Source organism: Magallana gigas, chromosome 7, assembly GCF_963853765.1.
Source record: "Magallana gigas chromosome 7, xbMagGiga1.1, whole genome shotgun sequence".
In the NCBI taxonomy this organism is placed as follows: Eukaryota; Metazoa; Mollusca; class Bivalvia; order Ostreida; family Ostreidae; genus Magallana; species Magallana gigas.
Genome location: NC_088859.1, coordinates 515,731 through 536,171, shown reverse-complemented (window position 1 = coordinate 536,171; position 20,441 = coordinate 515,731). Strand labels below are relative to the sequence as shown.

The 20,441-nt window shown below is 39.6% G+C and overlaps 1 protein-coding gene across 6 annotated transcripts in view; it reads left to right on the top strand.

The window, feature by feature from the left end:
- LOC105321629 (phosphatidylinositol 3-kinase regulatory subunit alpha) overlaps nt 1-20,441 on the top strand; it is a 39,599-nt gene extending 19,158 nt beyond the window's left edge. For 4 of the 6 annotated variants that reach the window (XM_034458331.2, XM_034458333.2, XM_034458330.2 and 1 more), the window contains exons 3-18: nt 3,068-3,133; nt 3,551-3,598; nt 3,832-3,935; nt 4,982-5,116; nt 9,290-9,370; nt 11,294-11,348; nt 12,666-12,797; nt 13,029-13,127; nt 13,232-13,342; nt 13,689-13,766; nt 13,937-14,071; nt 14,770-14,965; nt 16,207-16,675; nt 18,537-18,778; nt 18,937-19,347; nt 19,466-20,441. In XM_034458331.2, the coding sequence (XP_034314222.2) occupies nt 3,068-3,133; nt 3,551-3,598; nt 3,832-3,935; nt 4,982-5,116; nt 9,290-9,370; nt 11,294-11,348; nt 12,666-12,797; nt 13,029-13,127; nt 13,232-13,342; nt 13,689-13,766; nt 13,937-14,071; nt 14,770-14,965; nt 16,207-16,675; nt 18,537-18,778; nt 18,937-19,347; nt 19,466-19,691 (2,588 nt within the window). In that variant the 3' untranslated portion in view covers nt 19,692-20,441. Of the gene's footprint in view, nt 1-1,242; nt 1,440-3,067; nt 3,134-3,550; nt 3,599-3,831; nt 3,936-4,981; nt 5,117-9,289; nt 9,371-11,293; nt 11,349-12,665; nt 12,798-13,028; nt 13,128-13,231; nt 13,343-13,688; nt 13,767-13,936; nt 14,072-14,769; nt 14,966-16,206; nt 16,676-18,536; nt 18,779-18,936; nt 19,348-19,465 lie in introns of those variants that run through there. The other 2 variants (XM_034458334.2, XM_034458335.2) reach the window with 2 other exon arrangements.

Sequence of the window (20,441 nt, the reverse complement as noted above, 5' to 3'; positions counted from 1 at the left end):
ACTTACATTTTACCTGTGTAGTTGTCACTTTAATAAATTTACCTGATTGATATTTGTTTTACCTGTGTAGAAGTGATATTTCTATATCACACATGGTAGCTAACATAAATTTACCTCCCTAAATAATGTGTGACAGAACCTGTAGATGTTTTTTTTGTTTAATTGTCTTGTTTCTATCTGCCTATGAATTAAAAATTTACAGAGTTAAGTTATTTTTTAGTTTCAATTTATTACTTTTATATCTCCTTTGTTTAAGTTTTTTTTTTATATCCATCTACCTCATGATTTACATATTACCTACTAGTGTGTATTTAGATGTCATATTTTCTAAACCTTTTGACTTACATTTTACCTGTGTATATACCAGGTAGATGCCATTTTTTCTCAGTCTTCCTGACGTACATTTTACCTGTGTAAATTTCATGCAACAGTGTCTTTGGGACTTATATTTTAACAGGGTGATTTACTAATCTAAATGACATTCCTAATGGCGCAATAGCTGTGTGTACCTGAGTGATGTTTTACCTGAGTGATGTTTTACCTGTGTGGATGACCAGGTGACTAGTTCGGTGGTGGTCCCCGTTAATTGCGATGTTACAATGTAGGACAGATTCCCTGTAGTCTTTCCTGATTCCAGTACACACTCATTGGTTGATTTATCATTAGAAGAAGGAAGTCAAGACCAGAAGATGCCTAATGGCAAATTTCTCCAAAGGATGTATTTTTGTGTGTGTGTGTTTGTGTGTGTGTGGTATTGGAAGTTTGCAAAAGAGAGAAGGTGTTATGATAATTAAAAATAGACAAAAGAAAAGTGGTTCCAACTCTCAGCTGACAACATGCCTTACATTTCTTCTTACAATGTAGAAGAAGTAAAACTACAGCAATGCTGCATTTTAGCAACAATATCCTGTACCCTCACAGCAACAACTGCTGTACATTGGTTTTCCCTTTATTGCTGTGATGTAATACACAAATAATGCATGATTAACCTACTTGCTAAGGACATGTACTGGTTCTAAATATAGCAGGAGAGCGACCTGTTACTGAGCCTCAGATTCCTTGCCCCTCAGGCTGCTTCAATACTGCACCCCTGCAGTGCTGTATAATTGGACCTTCTGGTTGTGTATTGTGTCTTATCTTATGCATGGAGAAAGACATGAAAGAATTCCCAATATAATCCTGGAGCCGTGTAACTGGGTCAGTGGGTCACTGCGATCTAGGTTAGTGGAAGGCTTTCCAGATCTGCAGTGTGTGTGTATGTGAAAGGTTCGGAATAAGGAGGGCTAGAGGCAGAGGTTTAGTAGGTATCTGATTCTGTTAGGACTCTAGGAATAGGTTGTACTCTGCCTGTTGGTGGGACTCCGCTATTGATATGCTTGGATTTTGTTCCACCTAGGACAGGACCCATATATCGGTTTACTACAGACAAAACTTGGTAGGTAGGTGCTCCTCTGTGCTGACATTGTAGAAAAAAAAATATGGCATACAAGGATATAACAGTCTTTTTTCTCATTTTTAAGATCAAAGTTAGTCTTTTGTGATACTTTTATCAATTTTTTAGCAGGATTTTGGGGATGTTTCTAAAAAAAAAAAAAAAAGAAAGAAAGAATCTGGCATTTTTACGCCTTGATATTTACTAATTTTTATATTTTATGTTAAATATTAATGAATACGTTTAGAATTGTGTTAATGCAGCATTAACCTGTACTAAAATAGGAAAGCTATTTAAAGTGCTCTTTAGATAGTGCATTGAATTGTGTTAAGTATATGATAGGATTATTGAAGGCTATTCCAAGTTATTCAGCTCACCGACAATGGCAGAATTGTCTTAGTGCGGAAAGGGACAGTATCAATTAAGAAAACTGTTAGGTTTTTCTGCTGAATTTTTGTTATTGATTTGTAAACATCTGCATGCATTTAATTTTTAAGACTGATTAGGGTGCATCAATTTGGTTTTCTCTCTCAGAAATCAGTATATCATGCCCCCCCCCCCAAAAAAAAAAAATTTTAAAAATCAAAAACATTTTTTAGCAAAATATCAAGATCAGTGAAATTTAATAAAACAAATTATTGCAACTGCCTATTCTGAAGACCAGTTCTGTAGATATAATACCACACACAAATACTTCACTTCTATCAACACTGTATAAACTGGATCATCCGTGGATTTGCAAGTTTTCTTTGGCTCAAGATGGGATCAGACCATGATGGCAGGTCCATGTCTAATATCTGTCTATAAGTTCTTAACAACTAGTCTATGTATAAACTATTTCTGAACAATTTGTCCAAAATCAAACAATTTTTTAATTAACTTTAAACCCATGTATAACGTATTAAGTAAGAAGTCCATTTCTATGTGTTAATTTTAACGGTAGTTCTTGTCTGAGCTATTGCTTGAGCAAGGGTCTGTTTGAACTACGATATTTCTTGAACAAATTAATCCTGTTTTAAATATTTTTTTTGAACAAGGCTGTCTGAAAGTCTAAACAATTGATCAAAACTACTAGTATTTCTTGATCAAGATCCTTTCAGAACTCTTTTTTTAATGAAACATGTCTGTGTCTGAAACACAGTGTTTTTCTTGAATTATACTATAATTTCTCAAATAACATGAACAAGTCTTCGTCAGGAGCTCAGTATATTTCTTAAACTGGTGTATGTTCAAACTTTGCCTATAACAAGCCATTATTTGAACCACAATGTTTTCCTTGAACATTAACTTTTTGCTTTGTTCACATACTGTCTGTATGCATGGTCCAACCAAATAGTGTGGTTTGTAGCAATACCTTGTTTCCTCCCCGACAAGGTTAATTGACAGATTCAGCATTGTTTGAGTGCAGTAAGTTGATTGAATCACGTAACCTTTCTGTACTGGACTCCAACTTTCACTGAAGGCCTCACCATTACAAAGCTGTCAAATCATTTCAACACATCTAATTTCATGCAATATAAGGCATGAAACCTGAAAACCTGTCTGTTACAAGGTGTATTGAATGCTATTTTCTAAAATGCTATTTCTTGATACGGAACGCTGTCTAAAATATAATTGTGACTTTTATGGTTACAGATTTGCCCAAGATTCCTCATCGTTTGGTGGACATTTATATCGTACAGCCCGTACTCTGTCATCATTGTAAGTTCAACCATTTTATTTTTGACATCAGAAATGATGAGAAATTCAGTCTGAAAAGGTTACTTGAAAAATTTGCATTTTCTAATTCAGCAAAATTTCATTATTTTTTTTCAAAGATTGATTCATTAGAATAAATGGAAAATTGGATGCCTGCATAATTGGCAGTAATTGATGTGCCATTTACATATCAGACAAAAAATCAAACGATACTGTAAAGTTCTAGATGGCTAAGGTGATAAATGTATAATATATATTTGTTAATGTGTTTGTTTAAGGGTTTTAATTACTGTAAACAATATAGATGCCCATGTACTTACAGTGTACTTCCCCTGAAAACAATACTGTTTGAGACTTAATACTGCCTTTTGGCAAACAATTGGTGGAGTTAATAAGCTGTGATTTTGGTTTTTTTGACAGGCAAAGATTACATGTGGGGATGTGGGCAGATAGGCAAAAAATGTGAAGGTGCGTATCATTTCACAATTTTCCTATAGAATATGTTCATGTATCTAGGATCTGTTTGTATATGGTACAATTAGCGTATTAATTTAAGATATATATGTCAATGCACAGATTTAAGTTTAATTGCACATAGAGTCAGTCTAGAAATGTGAATATTAAAAGTGTGGAGATTCTTCCAGCACTCTGATTCTGTGTGGTAGCATTGAGGGTGATTTGCTGGTGTTTTCTATTGGCAGGCTGTGGCCGGTGTTGTCACACTAAGTGCTGGAGTGCCCCAGAGAACGCTCATTGCCAGAGGGAGCGAGAGACCAACGCCCCAGTCACCTACGATAAAGAAGTGGTAAATATCTTCTCAACCCCAACCCAAACCCTCCCCCCAAATCCTGAAAACTTTCCTCACCCAACCCAAGCATAACTCTGTCAAACTGTAACTACTTATAAAGAACAAAGAATAATCCTTAATCAGTGACCCAACCCCCCCCCCCCCCCCCTCCCCCTCAAAAAACAGTTTATCCACCTTCACTTTTACCTGTGAAGGGCCAGATATAGAGTACAGTGACCGTGGTGCCAGTCACTGACCCCAGGGTCCCTCACCAGGTGTGCACACAGGTAAGAAGCACCCCAGAATTTGACCATGCAATGTCAGCGACTCCAGATAAGGCAGTCATAGCACACAGAAACATTGAGGGAATCCATTAAGAGCAGCTTATCAAGCAGCGCTTGTCAAGGTGCTAGAAACTTGTCACAATTATAGAGAAGAAAAAAAACCTGAACCATTTTTTTGATGAAGATTTAAGGAACAGCCAGACAGTAACGACAAAATAGAAATTTAAATCAGAATTCTGACATTTTCAGTTTACATGTTTATCATTCAGAATGACCTGTGTAGGTTTTGATGGAATGACTATAAGTTTATTTATGCTGTGACCTGATAACTCACAAACGGGAGATGTCAGACCACAAGGTTTTCTGAAAAACGTTCCATGTGCTGTGATTATGCAATGATTCTAAAATCTGGTATTTGATGTGTCAGATAGGGGGTGATGCAAACCAGGGCTCCGCTCTACAGTTCTGTGTGTTTCTCTATCCAGAGTATACCGCAGGCTCTCTTGTTCCCCCTTCAATGACTAGGGCCCCCAGCACTTGTCCACCGGAGCCCCAATAATTTCCTCCCCCACTTACAAGCTCAGAATCAGTAGATTGTTATCTCCTAGTCCTTTAATGCATATTTTATGTCTAAGAGTTTTGGTCCATTATGAATGTGTGACTGGGATTTCTATTTTGAGGGGGCAGCAACTCACTCAAGGTTGTATAATGAATATGATTTATACGCTACACCTATCTGAAGTGTTTGCCGCTAATTTTTCACTGCTTTTTTTTTTGCAGCCGATTGAGAAGTGGAACTGCCGTAATGTGGTGGACTTACTAGCCAGTCTCAATCTGTACAGATATGCCCAGCTTTTCAAGGACCAGGAAATTAGTGGACGCAAGCTCAAAACGATGAGCAAGGAAGACTTACAGGTCAGTACCATGGTTGTAAGATCGGGAGTCTGTTGTGTTGGTGGGGAGACAGTCGCCATGTCTGTCGCTGCATGGTTGGGTCAGACTCTATGTTGAAAAGTTAAAATGGGAAGATTTTGTTTTACGTATCAAATTCAGCTTTAATGGTCTAAACTTATTTAATGAAAGTACTTAAAATATGAAACTGATTTCACATGACTGAGTATTTAGACCTTGTGTTCTGTGATTGTTGGAATTTTGAAAAAAGAAAAAGATTTTGTCTTTTGTGTTGTCTGGAGACTGAATCTTCCCCCTTACAACTTATGATAGTGATCATCAAAGAAGTCCCCGTCTCCTGTATAACCGTAGGTTACTTCTGCTTAGTGGAGCTGTCTCATTGGCTGATATATCAAACTCAGGCCTCGACTGCTCTCTAGTGCAGGAAGGTCCATTTCCTGGTGCCGCCATGGCAACAAGACAAATGTCTGTGTGTACAGGAGTTTGTTTCAGTATTACCCTGGATGCTGACTCCATTAGCGCCTAGCCTGTCGTGCTTTCTACAGATTCAGTGTACTACATGTACTTGTATTTCCTGTGTATGAAACATTAGAAAGCCTTTTTAATGAAGTTCCTGTGCAAGATTAAAGATACTGAAGTCTTGTACTAGTGCTAATTGATAAGTGGTAAATCTCTTGACTTGTTCTAATAAGTGAACTTTGATTTGCTCTTCTCTTGGTGTCATTGACGACAAATGGCGACTTCTGTTGCGTTAAGTAACAAGGTGTAAATTGTCTGTGGTTTATGACAGGAAAAGTTCTCCTGGCCCCAAGTGTCGCTGTAAGAACAGCAGAGGAAATCAGAGCTTAGTGCCACACCTGGGGCCACTCACAGGGCCCTTCAAAGCAGCTATAAAAAGGTGGGGCCGGGGGGGAGGGGGAGCTTCCACTGCACCTATTGAAAGGGGGGTGGTGTCTAGCTGGTTTTTCATGGGTTGAGATGTGGAGGTAGTATTGTATAACCTATTAAAAACTTGTGTGTCACTCCATTACAGTTTATTCCAATAATTGGTAGTTGCCAGTTTAGACACATTACTACAGCAGATTTGTATGCATGTACTTAAATAAGAAAAAAAATCTGCTTTTCCGCAACAGGGTGAGCAATGGTAGATGAGCCGTTAGACAGCTGCAGGAGAAAAAAATGTCAAAGGAAGTTTAAATTGATGATCGATTTTCCTATGCTCTAATGATACGTCTCCATAACACAGAGGAATTGTGACCCAGTGTCCTCCGGATAAACTTTGACCTGGGGTTATACTGCCTCTAATGTCTCTAGGATTCAGCAACAAGGATCATAAAGAACATCTAATGCAGCTATTGAATGCACTGCTCAGGGGAGAGAGAGAGAAAGGAGATAGAGAGATGAAAGCAGTCTCGACTGGAAGTCCCCACTGCTGTGGGGAGGTGCTTTGTACTCTTGGTGCATCAGCTGTACTCTGACTCACGTAGTCTATCTTGTCCATCATTGATTCATACACACTGATACTGCTTCACATGAAAACAGAATGTTTGAACTCTGATAGAATACGATGGAAATTTCATGTGTATTTATTAAAACCTCATTCTAAAAGTCGAAACGTTTTTTGTTGAGAACACAGTAACCTGTGCACTACTTTACCTTTTACTCCCATTCAGAAATGGTCCATTTTCTTTCGCTTTAAATTGATACACCCAGTCATTCTGGCTAAATGTGAAGATGTAATGCTCCAAAAGCAAACCAGATTCAATATTGCATCATAGAACACAGCATGTAGTCCTGAAGAGTTCATACTGCAAGGGTCTACAACCTCTACTGCATGTGCAATATAAAACAGTTTAGTCAGTCTGGAATATATTAGTAATAGGGAAAGGTAATTTAGTACCAATTTTTGGACTATTGTACCAGTTTTATGAGACTCAGGTTAAACGAAAGGACTCTAAAATATTCTGAACAATTATGGAATCCTGACAAAGATGCATGTTGTCATGACAATTTAATGTTCATGGTGACACCTGCAAGAAAAGGTGACTCCATCCTGTAGCTGGCCAGCTCCGTCCCCGGGGCCAGGCTCTGGTCTCCCCGTGGACCAGCACCTGTCCCAGAGCCCTGACCACCTGTCAGCCTGGCCCGCAGTGACCACCTGTTCTATCAAATGGTTAAAAACCCAGGGACCCTGGTGACCTCAAGTACGGGATGGGGCAGGCTCTTTAGATCAGCGGTGGGGACTGATTTAGGGGCTCTTAGCTGATGCTGGGGATTGATTCTCTTGGCACTGAGTGGCGTGTATGAGATTAGGATAAAAAATTGTGGCTGAAATGGGCATCCTGACGCACCTGTGACCCGGGCCTGTGACCTATATTCCCATGTACTGACTGACATGGAGAGCCGTAGACTTCTATAGGTATGTCTGATGCCATCTGCTCAGAATAATACATTAATTTTGGGTATTGTCTTAGTTTGACATCTGATATACACTGCCATGGTTTAGAAGGGTCTAGACAAAGGAACCAGGAACCTTTACTGCAAGGGGACAGGGATTGAGTTGAGATATCATGGCCGTGAAGTCTCCTGGCAGTGAGTATCAGGTAGACATTGTATTCTGGGGTGTGGGATCTGATGCAGAAGATAAGAGGAAGGTTGATCAGTTTTATTGTCCTGTAAGGTTGTATCTACAAAATAGGCTTTATCTCTCCTGTAGGTAGGTTTAATTCCTTGGATCTTAATAGGGCCGGGGTACCACCATCAAACAGACGAAGGTTCTGCCAGGGTCGTTATTCTAGTACTACAAGTCTTTGATGTTTACCATCTCACTGAAGTCAGGCGATCTGGAAACCATTCATAAAATGTACTCACATACTTACACGAACCTGGAATTACAGGTTCTCAGAACGAAGAGTGATATTGACTGGTGGCCTGTCCAGACACATGAAGGCCCACCAACTAGTGCGTTTGCTTCTCTTCCCGGTTTCATTCGTACTTTGGCCTCGGGCCAAAATCTTCTTTCAGGAGGTTGGAGAGAACATGGCTCTGGAGGGCTTTTGATCTGTTGTTCATAAAAGCAACTGTACTTTAAGAGATGGGCTTTTTATTTGAACTACTTTATCTACTCAGTGTAGATTACGTTCATAGGAAGTTTGGACTGACTCAGTGGACAGATTCCAACGCCAAGAAACATTTTGTCTCCTCGCAACTAGATGTTTTATTAGCCACTTCTGTAGAATTGTTATATATATTTGATATATAAAGCCATCTTATTGCCACAACAATACAACACTCTTAAGATATAAGAATAAGTGTACAAGTTCAGACTTAGTGATGGTTAAAGATATAAGAATAAGGGTACAAGTTCAGACTTAGTGATGGTTAAAAAAAATGACAAATAGACAGATGCATGCCAGACAAAAATGTGTAGGGAAAAGCTTAAGCCTTCAACCTACTATTGCATATACTAGCTTAAGTTGTTGTTTGTTATGTAAGTGCATTACAACTAACCCATTGCACAATGAACCTAAAATGAGGATAGATTGATTCCTCATAGTATAAACTTCCAACCAGTTAATTCTCCCTTACAAAGACATATCTTTGTCTCATTCTGTGAACCATTGCTACTTTAGACTGAGTTTTCAGATGGAATTTGAAGTCCTCTGAGAAATCATATAGATTGATATGCATCAGGATTCGATAAATTTATGGTGTTAAATTTTGTATGATTGACATTTTCTTCTTCAAATTGGATCTTCAGGATTTGCAAGCTTGATGACGTTAAATAAAAAATTCTGTTGAATCTGCAGTGTATAAATTAGAAAGCTGACTTATTTATGCTAATATTGTTGATCATGCAAAGAATACCAACTGTATACAGATCAGGTATTACTGGTAATATGGTTTTTGTGTTACTTGGATGATCATCATCCGAGAACAGACTAGCATAAGTCAGAATTTGATATTAATGGAAACTTTGAAATAATCTCAATTCATGTTCAATGAAATAACGCATCAGGTTTGCATGACTAATTGTTAAATAAAGAGACAACGATTAAAATTTATGGCTAAGTAAATGAAAAAATCTTAGATATATTTTTTGCGGAATCTTTTCCCCGTTTGTTGAGTCCTGCTCCGTGGGTGTAGATTGTAACTGAGTCACCCAATCTTTTACAGAACCTGGGGATCAAAGACGAGTTCCACCAGTCGGCCCTGTTGGTTTGCTTTGATGAGCTGTGTGGAAGAGATCCCGATGAGGTAAGATATAAATGTAGTCAGAATTACGTGTATACAATATTTAGTCAGAATTATGTGTATACAAAATGTAGACAGAGGTACATGTCTACAATACGTCAGAAGTATGTGCATTCAATATGTAGTTAGAATTACGTGTATACAATATTTAGTCAGAATTATGTGTATACAAAATGTAGACAGAGGTACATGTCTACAATACGTCAGAAGTATGTGCATTCAATATGTAGTTAGAATTACGTGTATACAATATTTAGTCAGAATTACGTGTATACAAAATGTAGTCAGAATTACGTGTATACAAAATGTAGTCAGAATTACGTGTATACAAAATGTAGTCAGAATTACGTGTATACAATATTTAGTTAGAATTACGTGTATACAAAGTGTAGAAAGAAGTATGTGTATCTCATACCTCTCCACCTTCAGTTGTCAGTTCTAACATTAAAAAGAATTCCAGTTGCTTTTAGTCGATGCTTATACCTCACTCCATTATAATACCGGTTTATCTATCAATTGAAGTCACTGATGCAGATTTTCTCCTGCACTCTAGTGGATAATTTATGGCTCTGTAAGAATAGTGGGTGGGGTACCTTGTCATTAGACAGAGTTCTGCCGTCAGTGGAGATAAATGAAATCACTCCGCATGAATTTTGCCATCTTTACAAATGTAGTGAATAACCATTGATTTTTAGGACAGCTTTAAATGTAATTGTATTAAATGTTAATATAGAACGAGTAACCGAAATTTCTAAATAAAGGATTATTTTTTTAAACTAAAAATATAGGCCAGATATTCCCAGTACTTGGTCATAATTTGGTAATTATATTTTAATCTGGATGAATCTCAATATACTTTTTGTCATTATCCTGATAATTAAAAGGAGTAATCTAGGTAGCTGGTCGGTAATTCATTTCCCTCTGTGCTGAGAATAGAACTATGCAGGCACGTTATTGCTGACAGATTAGGCCCAGTAAGATATAGGATTATGGGCCCCCCTCCCTCCCTCATTAATGTTGGGTGATCTGTCTACTCAAGAATAGCTGTCATCAAGTCACTCTTCTAATTAGGTCAGCACTTGATTATTAATGACCTACAGGGTGGTACACAATCCATTACCCCCTCGGGCGGCCCCACAGTTCTGATCTAGGTCAATAGGACAGCAGTGATTGTTCACTGTAAAGTGCTAGCTAATCAATAAAACCTCTGCCCCTCTCTCCTCGCCATGTCCAATGTTTGCTCAGGGTATTACAGAAACAAGATTTTGACCCATTTAGTGTTTGAACCATTTAAGCTTTAAAAAAAGATAAAAGAAGTAAAGCATGTATAAATAAGAATTGAAACCACACAAAGGAAGTAGATTTCTCCTGGGGCCTCATGTAGCGCTCTGTAGGCCTTTTTACATTTAACACTCAGGTGAAAAGCTGGATTTTACCTATGTGTGTGTGCCCATTTGGCATACTGACAAAGAGTTGCCACAGCTCTGCAAAAACCTGACCTTTTTCTCTTGGCAGCCAGCCAAGTATATTATTGTAGCTGTAGAAAATCTAGGTTAAGCAGAATGGCCGCTGGTTGGCTGAGGAGCTGACCCAGATAGTTAGTCAGCTGCGAAGCGCTGCCGTCTAATGTTCATATTATCAGCGCGAGAATAGAGAGTAGCTTGTGCTGTGTTAGTGTGTGTGTTACAGTTTTACGGAGGATTTCTATTTCTGTTCGATCCCTGTGATTTTATTATCATTCTATATGTGTATATTGGAGTAACATTGAATTGATGAGATTGGAAATATTTTGGGGGTTTGAATTTGGTGTGCTTGAGATTGACTGTGTGGCTTGGTGGATGGGTGAGATACACCATGTATGAATACACTCCGCCGGTGACCACTTCTTGTGCCACCCCATGTCAGTTTTGTGATTTCTATACACAGCAACCCTATGCTACCAGCCTCCCCCCTCCCGGATCGCAGTGCCTCGACATGGAAGGTAAGGATTCTCTACTTAGTCTTCAAATCTCGTACTGTTGCATATCAAAGTCTTCATGAAATTCAAATGAATCCTCATTAAAATCCCTATAAAACACATTGAATGACTTTTCTGTTTATGGTTTCTACATGTGATTGGTTTGATAACATATAAAAAAGAAAGAATTGGAAGTCAAGACAGACCGGTGACGCCATTGAGCCTATGGTCGGTTGTTCACCTTATATCCTAATCATGCTGTTCGCCTGGCATTCAGAACTTTAAAGCCAGGGCAATGGTTTCAATACTGCCAAAAAAATATTTAGGCTAATGTCACTTAATCCTTGCTAATATCATAATATCTTGAACTAATTTTCTTTTTGGTAATAAGGTGATGTTAATTTAACTAAGTCGTCATGCCTCAATCAGTTATAGTGTGAATTTTTTGAAATCTTTGCTTGCGTAGACACAGATTGGCATGTCTGTGAAGGAGATGCTGGCGCGACTCTGCCCTTAAAGACTCCTCCTCCAGACACAAGCTACAGAGTACTTGACATTTTGGGGGGGGTGGGGGGGTTTCTCCTTAATGAGTGAAACATGTTTGAGTTAAAGTCGTTTTGAAGGAAAAAGTACACAGATTTGTCAGTTTAGACAAGGTAAAATAATTCTCCAAAAATTAAGTATTATAAGCAGAGATTTATAGTTTCCTAATTAATAGATCAGTTTACACAAATAAATAAAAATTATTTATTAACGATTTAATTGAAGTGAATTTTGAACATTAAAGAAGTCAAACAGAATGCAGGTTTTATTCTTATGAATTCCTGTGCGATGCCAGAATTAATGATTTTGGCCTCTGTGAATTGGGTTATGACTCATAAATATGCCAGGCACTTTGAATGTCTGACGTAGACTGCGTATATTTATAGATTTATTATTGATGTAAAGCAGATACATTGTACCTATTGTAGGAAAGTTCTGAATGTCAGAAGGTGCTAATGAAATAATAGATCAGATCTTTATAACATTGGCTTTGAGGAATATGCCACTGAGGGTAATCACACATAGTAATGTTCAAAAATGTAGAAATATGTACGTATATAATGGGCATAAAAAGCAGCATCAAGAAAAAACCCTGATACTTCGTTACAAATGACAGGAAACTTATCGGTAATGAAAATCTTACAAGTTAAAGAGTGAGGATGTAGAACTACATCCATCCTGTGTTAGGTGAACTGATTCTCCTCGTTAGGTGAACTAATACTCCCCAATTAAAAAAGCGAGCCACTGAGCTCTGTTTGTGTGAGATGATGATATACAGAGTGGCCTTCCTTGTTTCAGCCTCTGGATGCGGTGGGGCCGGGGCCTCTGAGCAGCACCGCCTGTCTGAGTACAGCTTCTCCTCCATGCAGCGGTGCCACCTTTGTGACAAATTCCTGTATGGACTGATGCGACAGGGACTGCAGTGTAGAGGTAAGTCAGCTAGTCACTAATCCACACCCCTACCAGAGAAATATATTTTCCTTTTGACCCAATGTTCTTGATTTCTAAATCTTGAAATTGAAGCAACAAAGAACCATTTACTTGAATGTAAAGATGATCTATAGTCAGTGTTTATAACTGATGATAAGAAAAAGCGAAAAGATGTGGCGAAGGATCATATATGTGTGGGTGGTAAAGATATTTTTTGTTTCTCCTGCACAGATTGTGGAATGTGTTGCCATAGATACTGTTCAGCAACCCATCCAACGGACTGCAACGTCCCCAAGTTTGAGAGACTTAGGAGACCCAGTTTTTCTCAGAGTAAGTCGCCCTGTCTTGTTATTGTGCGGTCATTGACTGGATCAGTTGTATATAAGTGTGTCCTGACTCCCATGTACTGTTATGTCTATGATTGTTTTTGGTAGATTCCAGTTTTGGGGCGGAGCTGACAGAGGAAGTACCAAAGTCTCAATATGGGGCTCCCTGGGTCATTGTTAAATGTACAGAAGAGGTGGAGAAGTGGTGCCGGAACCACCGTAAGTGACAGATATTTGTCAACGATATACGCCCACACAATCATCTACAACTTCCCCCCACCCCCACTTCCCAAAAACCAAACACAACCATACCTGTACCTAGAGTGCAGTGATAGCTATTTTATTCTAAAAATTCACAGCTTTCATATCCATCTTGCTTGAGATCCTATGTGAAGGAACCCAGACACACTAAACACTGTATGGCCTATCTGTTCATCTGCAAACCCATCACTGGAGCTATAGCAATGTGCCAGATAGGATTTAAAAAAAAAGAAAAAGAACTTGAAATTTTGTTTTTTACTGGCTCCATTAGTGTACATAAAAACAATGTTCTTTTTTTTAACAGAAGCTGAGTCTTTGAGTGTATACAGAATGTTTGCCAAGACAGAGGAGATCAATACAATTAAAATGGAATTCAATATGGGTAGGTTTACAGGAGTATTTAGGTCATCGTCCAATATTACTTTGCAATATGATATAATGCCAGGTTTTCTGATCAGAGAATGAATTGGTGCCATGTGAAAGCATGTGTATGAACGTGACCAGCTATTGTGCCAAGTGTGAGAATATTGATCCATTTTTTTCTGGTTACAGTGGACGACCCTTCCCAGATAAACTTGAGCTCACACAACGTCCATTGTGTGGCGGGGGTACTGAAGAAGTACCTGAGGGAGCTCCCGAACCCGGTCATTCCCGTGGAGATGTACCAACCCTTCATCCAGGCAGCGAGTGAGTGACCTAGTTAAAGCATAGTTATTGTTGGCAGAGCTGGTTATATCTCCTCATCTCTGTCTGTTGTAATATCTAAACCAGCAATACGTGGTTCTAATGGTTGCCACTTTACCCAAATTAAAGAATCTACCTAAAAAGGGATTTTGTAAATCAGCTTATGTAATACACTTGTGTATGGATGCTATTTCCATACATTGGGTGGGGGGGCTATTGAGAATTACCTATCAGTAATTGACCCTACTGACCCAAGACCACACAATGTGAAGCCCTGTGTGCAGTGAAGCGGACATTATGTAGACCTTAGAAACCCTTAAATCACTGACAATTCTGACACTCGCTGCCAGTCACAGAGAGAGAGAACAAATGGAACTCTTCTATGCAAATTCCTAGAGCAGCAGGGTTTTTGTTGTTGCCTCAAAATTCAGAAATAAGAAGTCTCAAGCACCAATAAAACTCGGCTACACATGTTCACCGAATTCAGCCGGCAGTTAATCTAGTAAATCATGACATGGAGCAGTGTTTTCTTTGTAGTTTTTAAAGTTTGGCAGGTGCCCTACAAAATCAGATTGACACAACAATGCTTGTTCACCATGTCAGGTGAACAGGGAAAGAATACCTGTCTCTAATGAAATGTGTGTCCCCCCCATGACTGATTACGCTGCAGGAATTTTTCAAATTGATTCATTAAATTCCAGAAAACCCGAGCACACGGACGCTGTCGGACCTGATCGAGGGGCTGCCCCGGGACCACAAGTCCACACTCCGCTTCCTGATGGCCCACTTCCTGCGGCTGTGGCAGATCCAGCATGAGTCGGGGGTGGCGGACGGACTGGACAAGCTGTCCCACGTCTTCTGTCACATCCTGCTGCGTCCACCCTGGGAACGAATCATGTAAGTATCAAATCAAATACTCCTCATGTAAAAACAGACACAAATAATGACGGTAAAGAGCCTAAATATGAAGGGCTGTCCATGGCTGCACAAGACCGGTATTATCACATTAGTAATAGGCAAAAAATATGAATGATTGTCCAAGGCTGGTGTATTCATGTAAGTAATGAGCCAGAAATTGAATGTCTGTACATGACTGCTTTAGACATTTGATGAGTTAGGTAATAGAGAACACCCAGGGGACAATCGCTGGAACAGTGGAAGGTTGGGAGTCTGATTCTGTACACTTCATTTACATAATTCATTAGAACTGAGTTTAGTTGATCAAAAAAGAAGGGGGGGGTTTACAGAAAACAAGGGAGTAAATTAAAAAGTCAGTCAAATTCTTGCTTGTTTGAAATCCAGAATTCAAAATAATGATGTGTAATGATTTAAATAGATCACATTAGAGCACAAAAATTCTTGGCAAAAAGCTAGTGAGGTAATAGAATAATGGATGGGGGTATTTTTATCTGCCTCTTTATTAGATCAGTGATGATTTTTAAGCCTCATTTAGATGCACATTACTTAATTATGGAAATGTCTCGCATACTTCAAAGTTCTAAGTGGGATAAATTGAACGCAATTTCTTTGATCAATCTGCTTTGTGCTCTGTTAAAGCATTTAAAAAAAATACACCTTGTTACTCAGTCAGCCATGAATTAGGTCGATGTATTGTGCCCTGCAGGTAGTAAACCTGCAAAAATTCTACCAAGATAGTCAGGTAATGGAGAGTGTCTGGTAGACAGACGCCAGCCTCAGACTGTCGTCTCCGCTGGCTGGGACCAGAGCTAGAGAGTCAATCAGAACCATTTTAACAAGAGCTTGGACTATGGGTAGTTGTGTCAAACAGCATTGTGAAGTAGGAAAGTCTATTTCATTGCTGGCAATGACTACGCAATCTGTGTGTATTTCCTTTGAAAACAGCAGCATTTTCAACTTGTTTTGATGCAAGAAATAGTTGCATCCTACCGAAAGTCTAAAGTCTTGTTAAAATGGCTCTATCTAGATCTACAGATATAAATTATCTGTTCTTGTGATTACATTGATCAGCTCGTGTCGCCATGTATAAAAATAACACTGGCTGTTGCTGCAGTCATGTGATCTCCTCAAAAAAAGGAAGTAAGCATCAGTTTTGCTTCCCAGTTGTCCGCTGTTGACAGGGAAAGTCTCACTCAGAATTGTTTGTTCTGTCTTTTCAGAGAGATTGTGGAAAACACCAAACTCCACATAGAAATATTTGAAGATTTGCTCAAGAACGGCTCCTGGGGTGAAGTTGCTCCTCCCTCACCCCCTCCCCCGCAGCCAAGACCCAAGTCACCGCTACAAGACTCACCCATGTCTGCCCAGGAGAAACTGAAGGAGGCAGAGTGGTACTGGGGAAAGATTTCCCGTGAGGAAGTGAATGAACTCCTTTGTGATAAATCGGATGGGCATTTCTTGGTGCGGGAGGCTACTACTCCCGGGGACTATACCCTGACCCTCAGGAAAGGGGGAACCAACAAACTGATCAAAATCTACCACAAGGATGGGAAATACGGCTTTGTGGAGCCGCTGACATTTGATTCTGTGGTGGAGTTGGTACAGTTCTACAAGAATACCTCACTAGCTATATATAACAAGACTCTGGATACCAAGTTATTACACCCCGTCTCCAATAGGAACCAACAGGTGGGTAGTCATCCTGATAGTCCACCCCGCCCCGCACATTCTCTGTGTCTCTGTGAAAGTTCTTGTATGTGTATGTAGCAGTAGGGACTTATCATCTTGATGTAACAGGAGAAAAATATTTCTTGCATGAAATAATCTTTAATTTTCATAATTGGGGAAGGTAAAAAATCTCATTAGCAAGTATAAAGAGAGAAATGGTCTGGTTTATGATCTTGTTTGGGAGAGCTGATAGCAGTGAGCTGATTTAATCAGGGGGTAAGATTATGCTGTGTATGATGAATGCAGTCATGTAGGAAGACTGAATGATTTGATGAGGAAGGAAACTCCGACAATTCTGGTGAAGTTTATGTTCAGTCTCCCTCAAGAGGAAACCTGAATTGTTTTCTGTAAATGATAATCAATAACCAACAACTGCAGGTCCCAGCCCCACAGATTGAACATGTGTTGAACATGGTAATGATTTGATGACTGATATAAGAGGTGTTCTGATTGGTTAATTATCACCTGGTGTCAGCAGATCAGCAGGTAGTGGGGTGGTCAGCCAGTGATAACACCCAGACAGGGATTAGTGGCGCTGACCTACTTAGATACCACAGAGCCCACTTCATGTTATCATATCATATCACTCTGACCTCTGGAGAGTGGGGAGCTTGCCCTGAACTGTCTGTAGCATTAATACTTGTCTATTAATGGTCCCTAGTTTTCTGGTGAACTATAAGTGGGTGATTTACAGCTTCAGCTTAGGTTACATTTCATTCAGGGTGTAAAAGTAATTCAATCCCCTGAAACTAAAGCTTAACTTAGCTGTGTAACAGTGTAAGAAGAAAATCCCTTGGACAGATTTTACCTGTGTATGTCAGACTACTAATTTGTGGCTTCTTATTTCAAAATATAAATTTGACCCTCATTTCATATTTATATATGTCATTGTCACATTGGTGAAGAAAAGTACAGTATATAGAAGTGCCATCAGCGGAGTAGATAAAGCTGGCCCTCATTAGCATACCATTACTGGTCTGTGCTAGCGACTGTCTTAGACAGAGGGGATGCCATGGGACGGGGTTCGCCTAAGTCAGGAATATTCCAGGAGTCCACAAAGGCGCTTAATTAATTAACTGATTATGAAATCAGCTCTGTCAAAGCCCAGTGACAGCTGGCAAAATCTGAATTATTTCTACACATTTAAAAAGGGCTTCAAATGATTTATTAATCATTTTAATTCTAGTAATTCTGTTTTCTCTTTTTACCTTTATTTTCTGTCACAATGAAGACTATAGATCAGTTTAATTCTATGTCTTTGTGTAGAGAACTCTAATTATAAAGTGATTTTTTTTAATATTCCCTATTTCTAGTTACTGGTTGAGAATTGTCTTACATCATTAGAAACCACTAAGCATGTCTGACTACACACACACTGTAGTTTTAGATAGAGTTGTATATGCTGTTTTTTAACAGTTGATGTTAGAAGGGGGGATTCAATGGAGGGGGAGGGGATATAGATCCATGAGGGTGAGAGCTCAAGGGATGGCGATTCTAATCATTTTTAGCTAAGGTTAAGTTGGACCAACATAGCAGGAAAAAACAACAGGTGCCTGTTTAAATAAGGAAGATTTGTGGTTCCTGGTTCTGTAGGGGTTAACTGGAGAAAATACTGATGTCCTAAGGGTGGAGTGTTCATGTAAGGGGAGGCTAATTTTGTGTAAGATTAAGTTTGAAAATACCGGAACATGTATTTTGAACATAAATGATAAAACACCTCTAATAACTCATCTGTACAACAAACACCAAGATAGATAATTACATAAATGTAAATGTTATGAATGCTGATGGCAGTAGAGTAAAAGTTTGTTTATATCTGTAGGACGGGCCCTCATTGGTGGACAAGACGGAACTTATGGAGAAGTTGAAGCAGGTTCACAATGAGCACCAGACCAAGATGGAGGAGTATGACCGTCTGTACGAGACTCACTCCAAGCTCAACCAGGAGCTACAGCTGAAGCACCAGGCGCTTGATGCATTCAAGGAGACAGTCATCGTGTTCAAGGAGCAGATGGAGCTACACCGGCGCCACCACGGGGACGTTCCCGTCCAGGAACTACAAAAGTAAGAACTGTAACTCTGACACATACTGTCTTACAGGGTATATAATTAAATGTAACTCCAACACCTGCCATCATATCAATATAGAGATTTTAATGATAAAATGTGTTAAAAAAGTGTCATTCACTGGGTTTTTATATGCTGAATTTTTCGCTTTGTAGATTAGGAGAGAATTATGAATTACTGAAGAGTCGATGGCTCAGTATACAGGAGAGTAAACAAGCCCTGGAAATAGACATCAACAAAAAGACGGTGCTCAACCGCTCACTGATCAGCGACATGAACAGTCTCCGACCCGAAATCAAGCGGCTCCACAAACATCGGGAGCAGATCAGGAAGCTCCTACAGGAAAACGGCATGTCCATGGAACATCTGGACGACATCCTGGAGAACCAGCCCTCCCAGGGATCGGAACCTGGCCGGAACAACGTCAAGTCCATGAACCTGTGGTACGTGGAAGTCTCAAGACACGATGCCGAGAACCTGCTCCGACACCAGAGGGACGGAACATTCCTCATCCGGAAAAGGGACGATCCATCAGACCCCAGCAGCAAGAACGCCTTATCCATTGTGTGAGTATCAAATGTTTTGATGAACTGTTATCAGATTGCAAACTGAGATACATGTACAATCAGTAAGATGTTGTTTGGAATTTATGATTCTAATTTTGGTTGTGTTTTTCATCTTCAGGTGCAATGGAATTGTTGGACATTGTAAGATCTACCAGAACAACAATGGATGTTATGGATTTACGGAGGGAAACTTGGACAAGTCGTCATTGGTCGAATTAGTGGATCACTACAGCCGCGAGTCGCTGAAGGAGCACAATCCAACGCTGGACATCCGTCTGTTGTACCCGGTGTTTGAAGGGCACGATGACAATGCTGGGGTCTATCTCCACATGCAGCACGACTGAGCACACTGCCAGAGACTGCATAATCCACCCCAAATCCTGCAGCACGCAGGTGCTACCCAACTTCTAATGTCTTTCATTGTTGGTTGACCTACCAAGGGTCACCACGACAACTCGAGTATTTGTGCTCAGCGAATCGTCGCAGAATTGACATAATGGCAGTTTGTGCTTAGAATTTATCTGGGAGTTGCTGCGTTCAAAAATGTGATATGATCCAAAAGACAAAAAAACATACACAAGATGTGAGGAATCAAGTGCTAGTCAAATAACGTATAAATGGCTGACAGATTGGTGTGCGTGATTTCATGGAGTGACAGAAGTGTGCGTGCTTCCTCTGGAAAACGGGGAATTTTATTTACATTGAATTTTTTTTATATCAATTCAGCATTAAACTATCCATTATTCTACGTTTATTGTGTCAATATTCATACTGGACTACAACACAGGGCTGGGCCTACAACAGTCAAAGACTGGCACCGGCCCGTGTCTCCCCCCAAACAACTCTGGAATTACCCCCATCTACTGATACTAAGACTCATCTGGTCTAGATGCAGTGTATATTTTATCAAGATTTTATTCTTGTAACAAGTGCTGTTATTCGCCGCCATTGTTAGTGGTCCTCCGCGGACCGGGCTGTTCATCATCCTGTGTAACACTAGGCCATCCTTCTTTGTTGTATATCATTAGTGCCATCTGGTGCCTGTCTTACAGAGACACCTGCTGGTCATAATAAAATTATGTGCTTATAAAGAA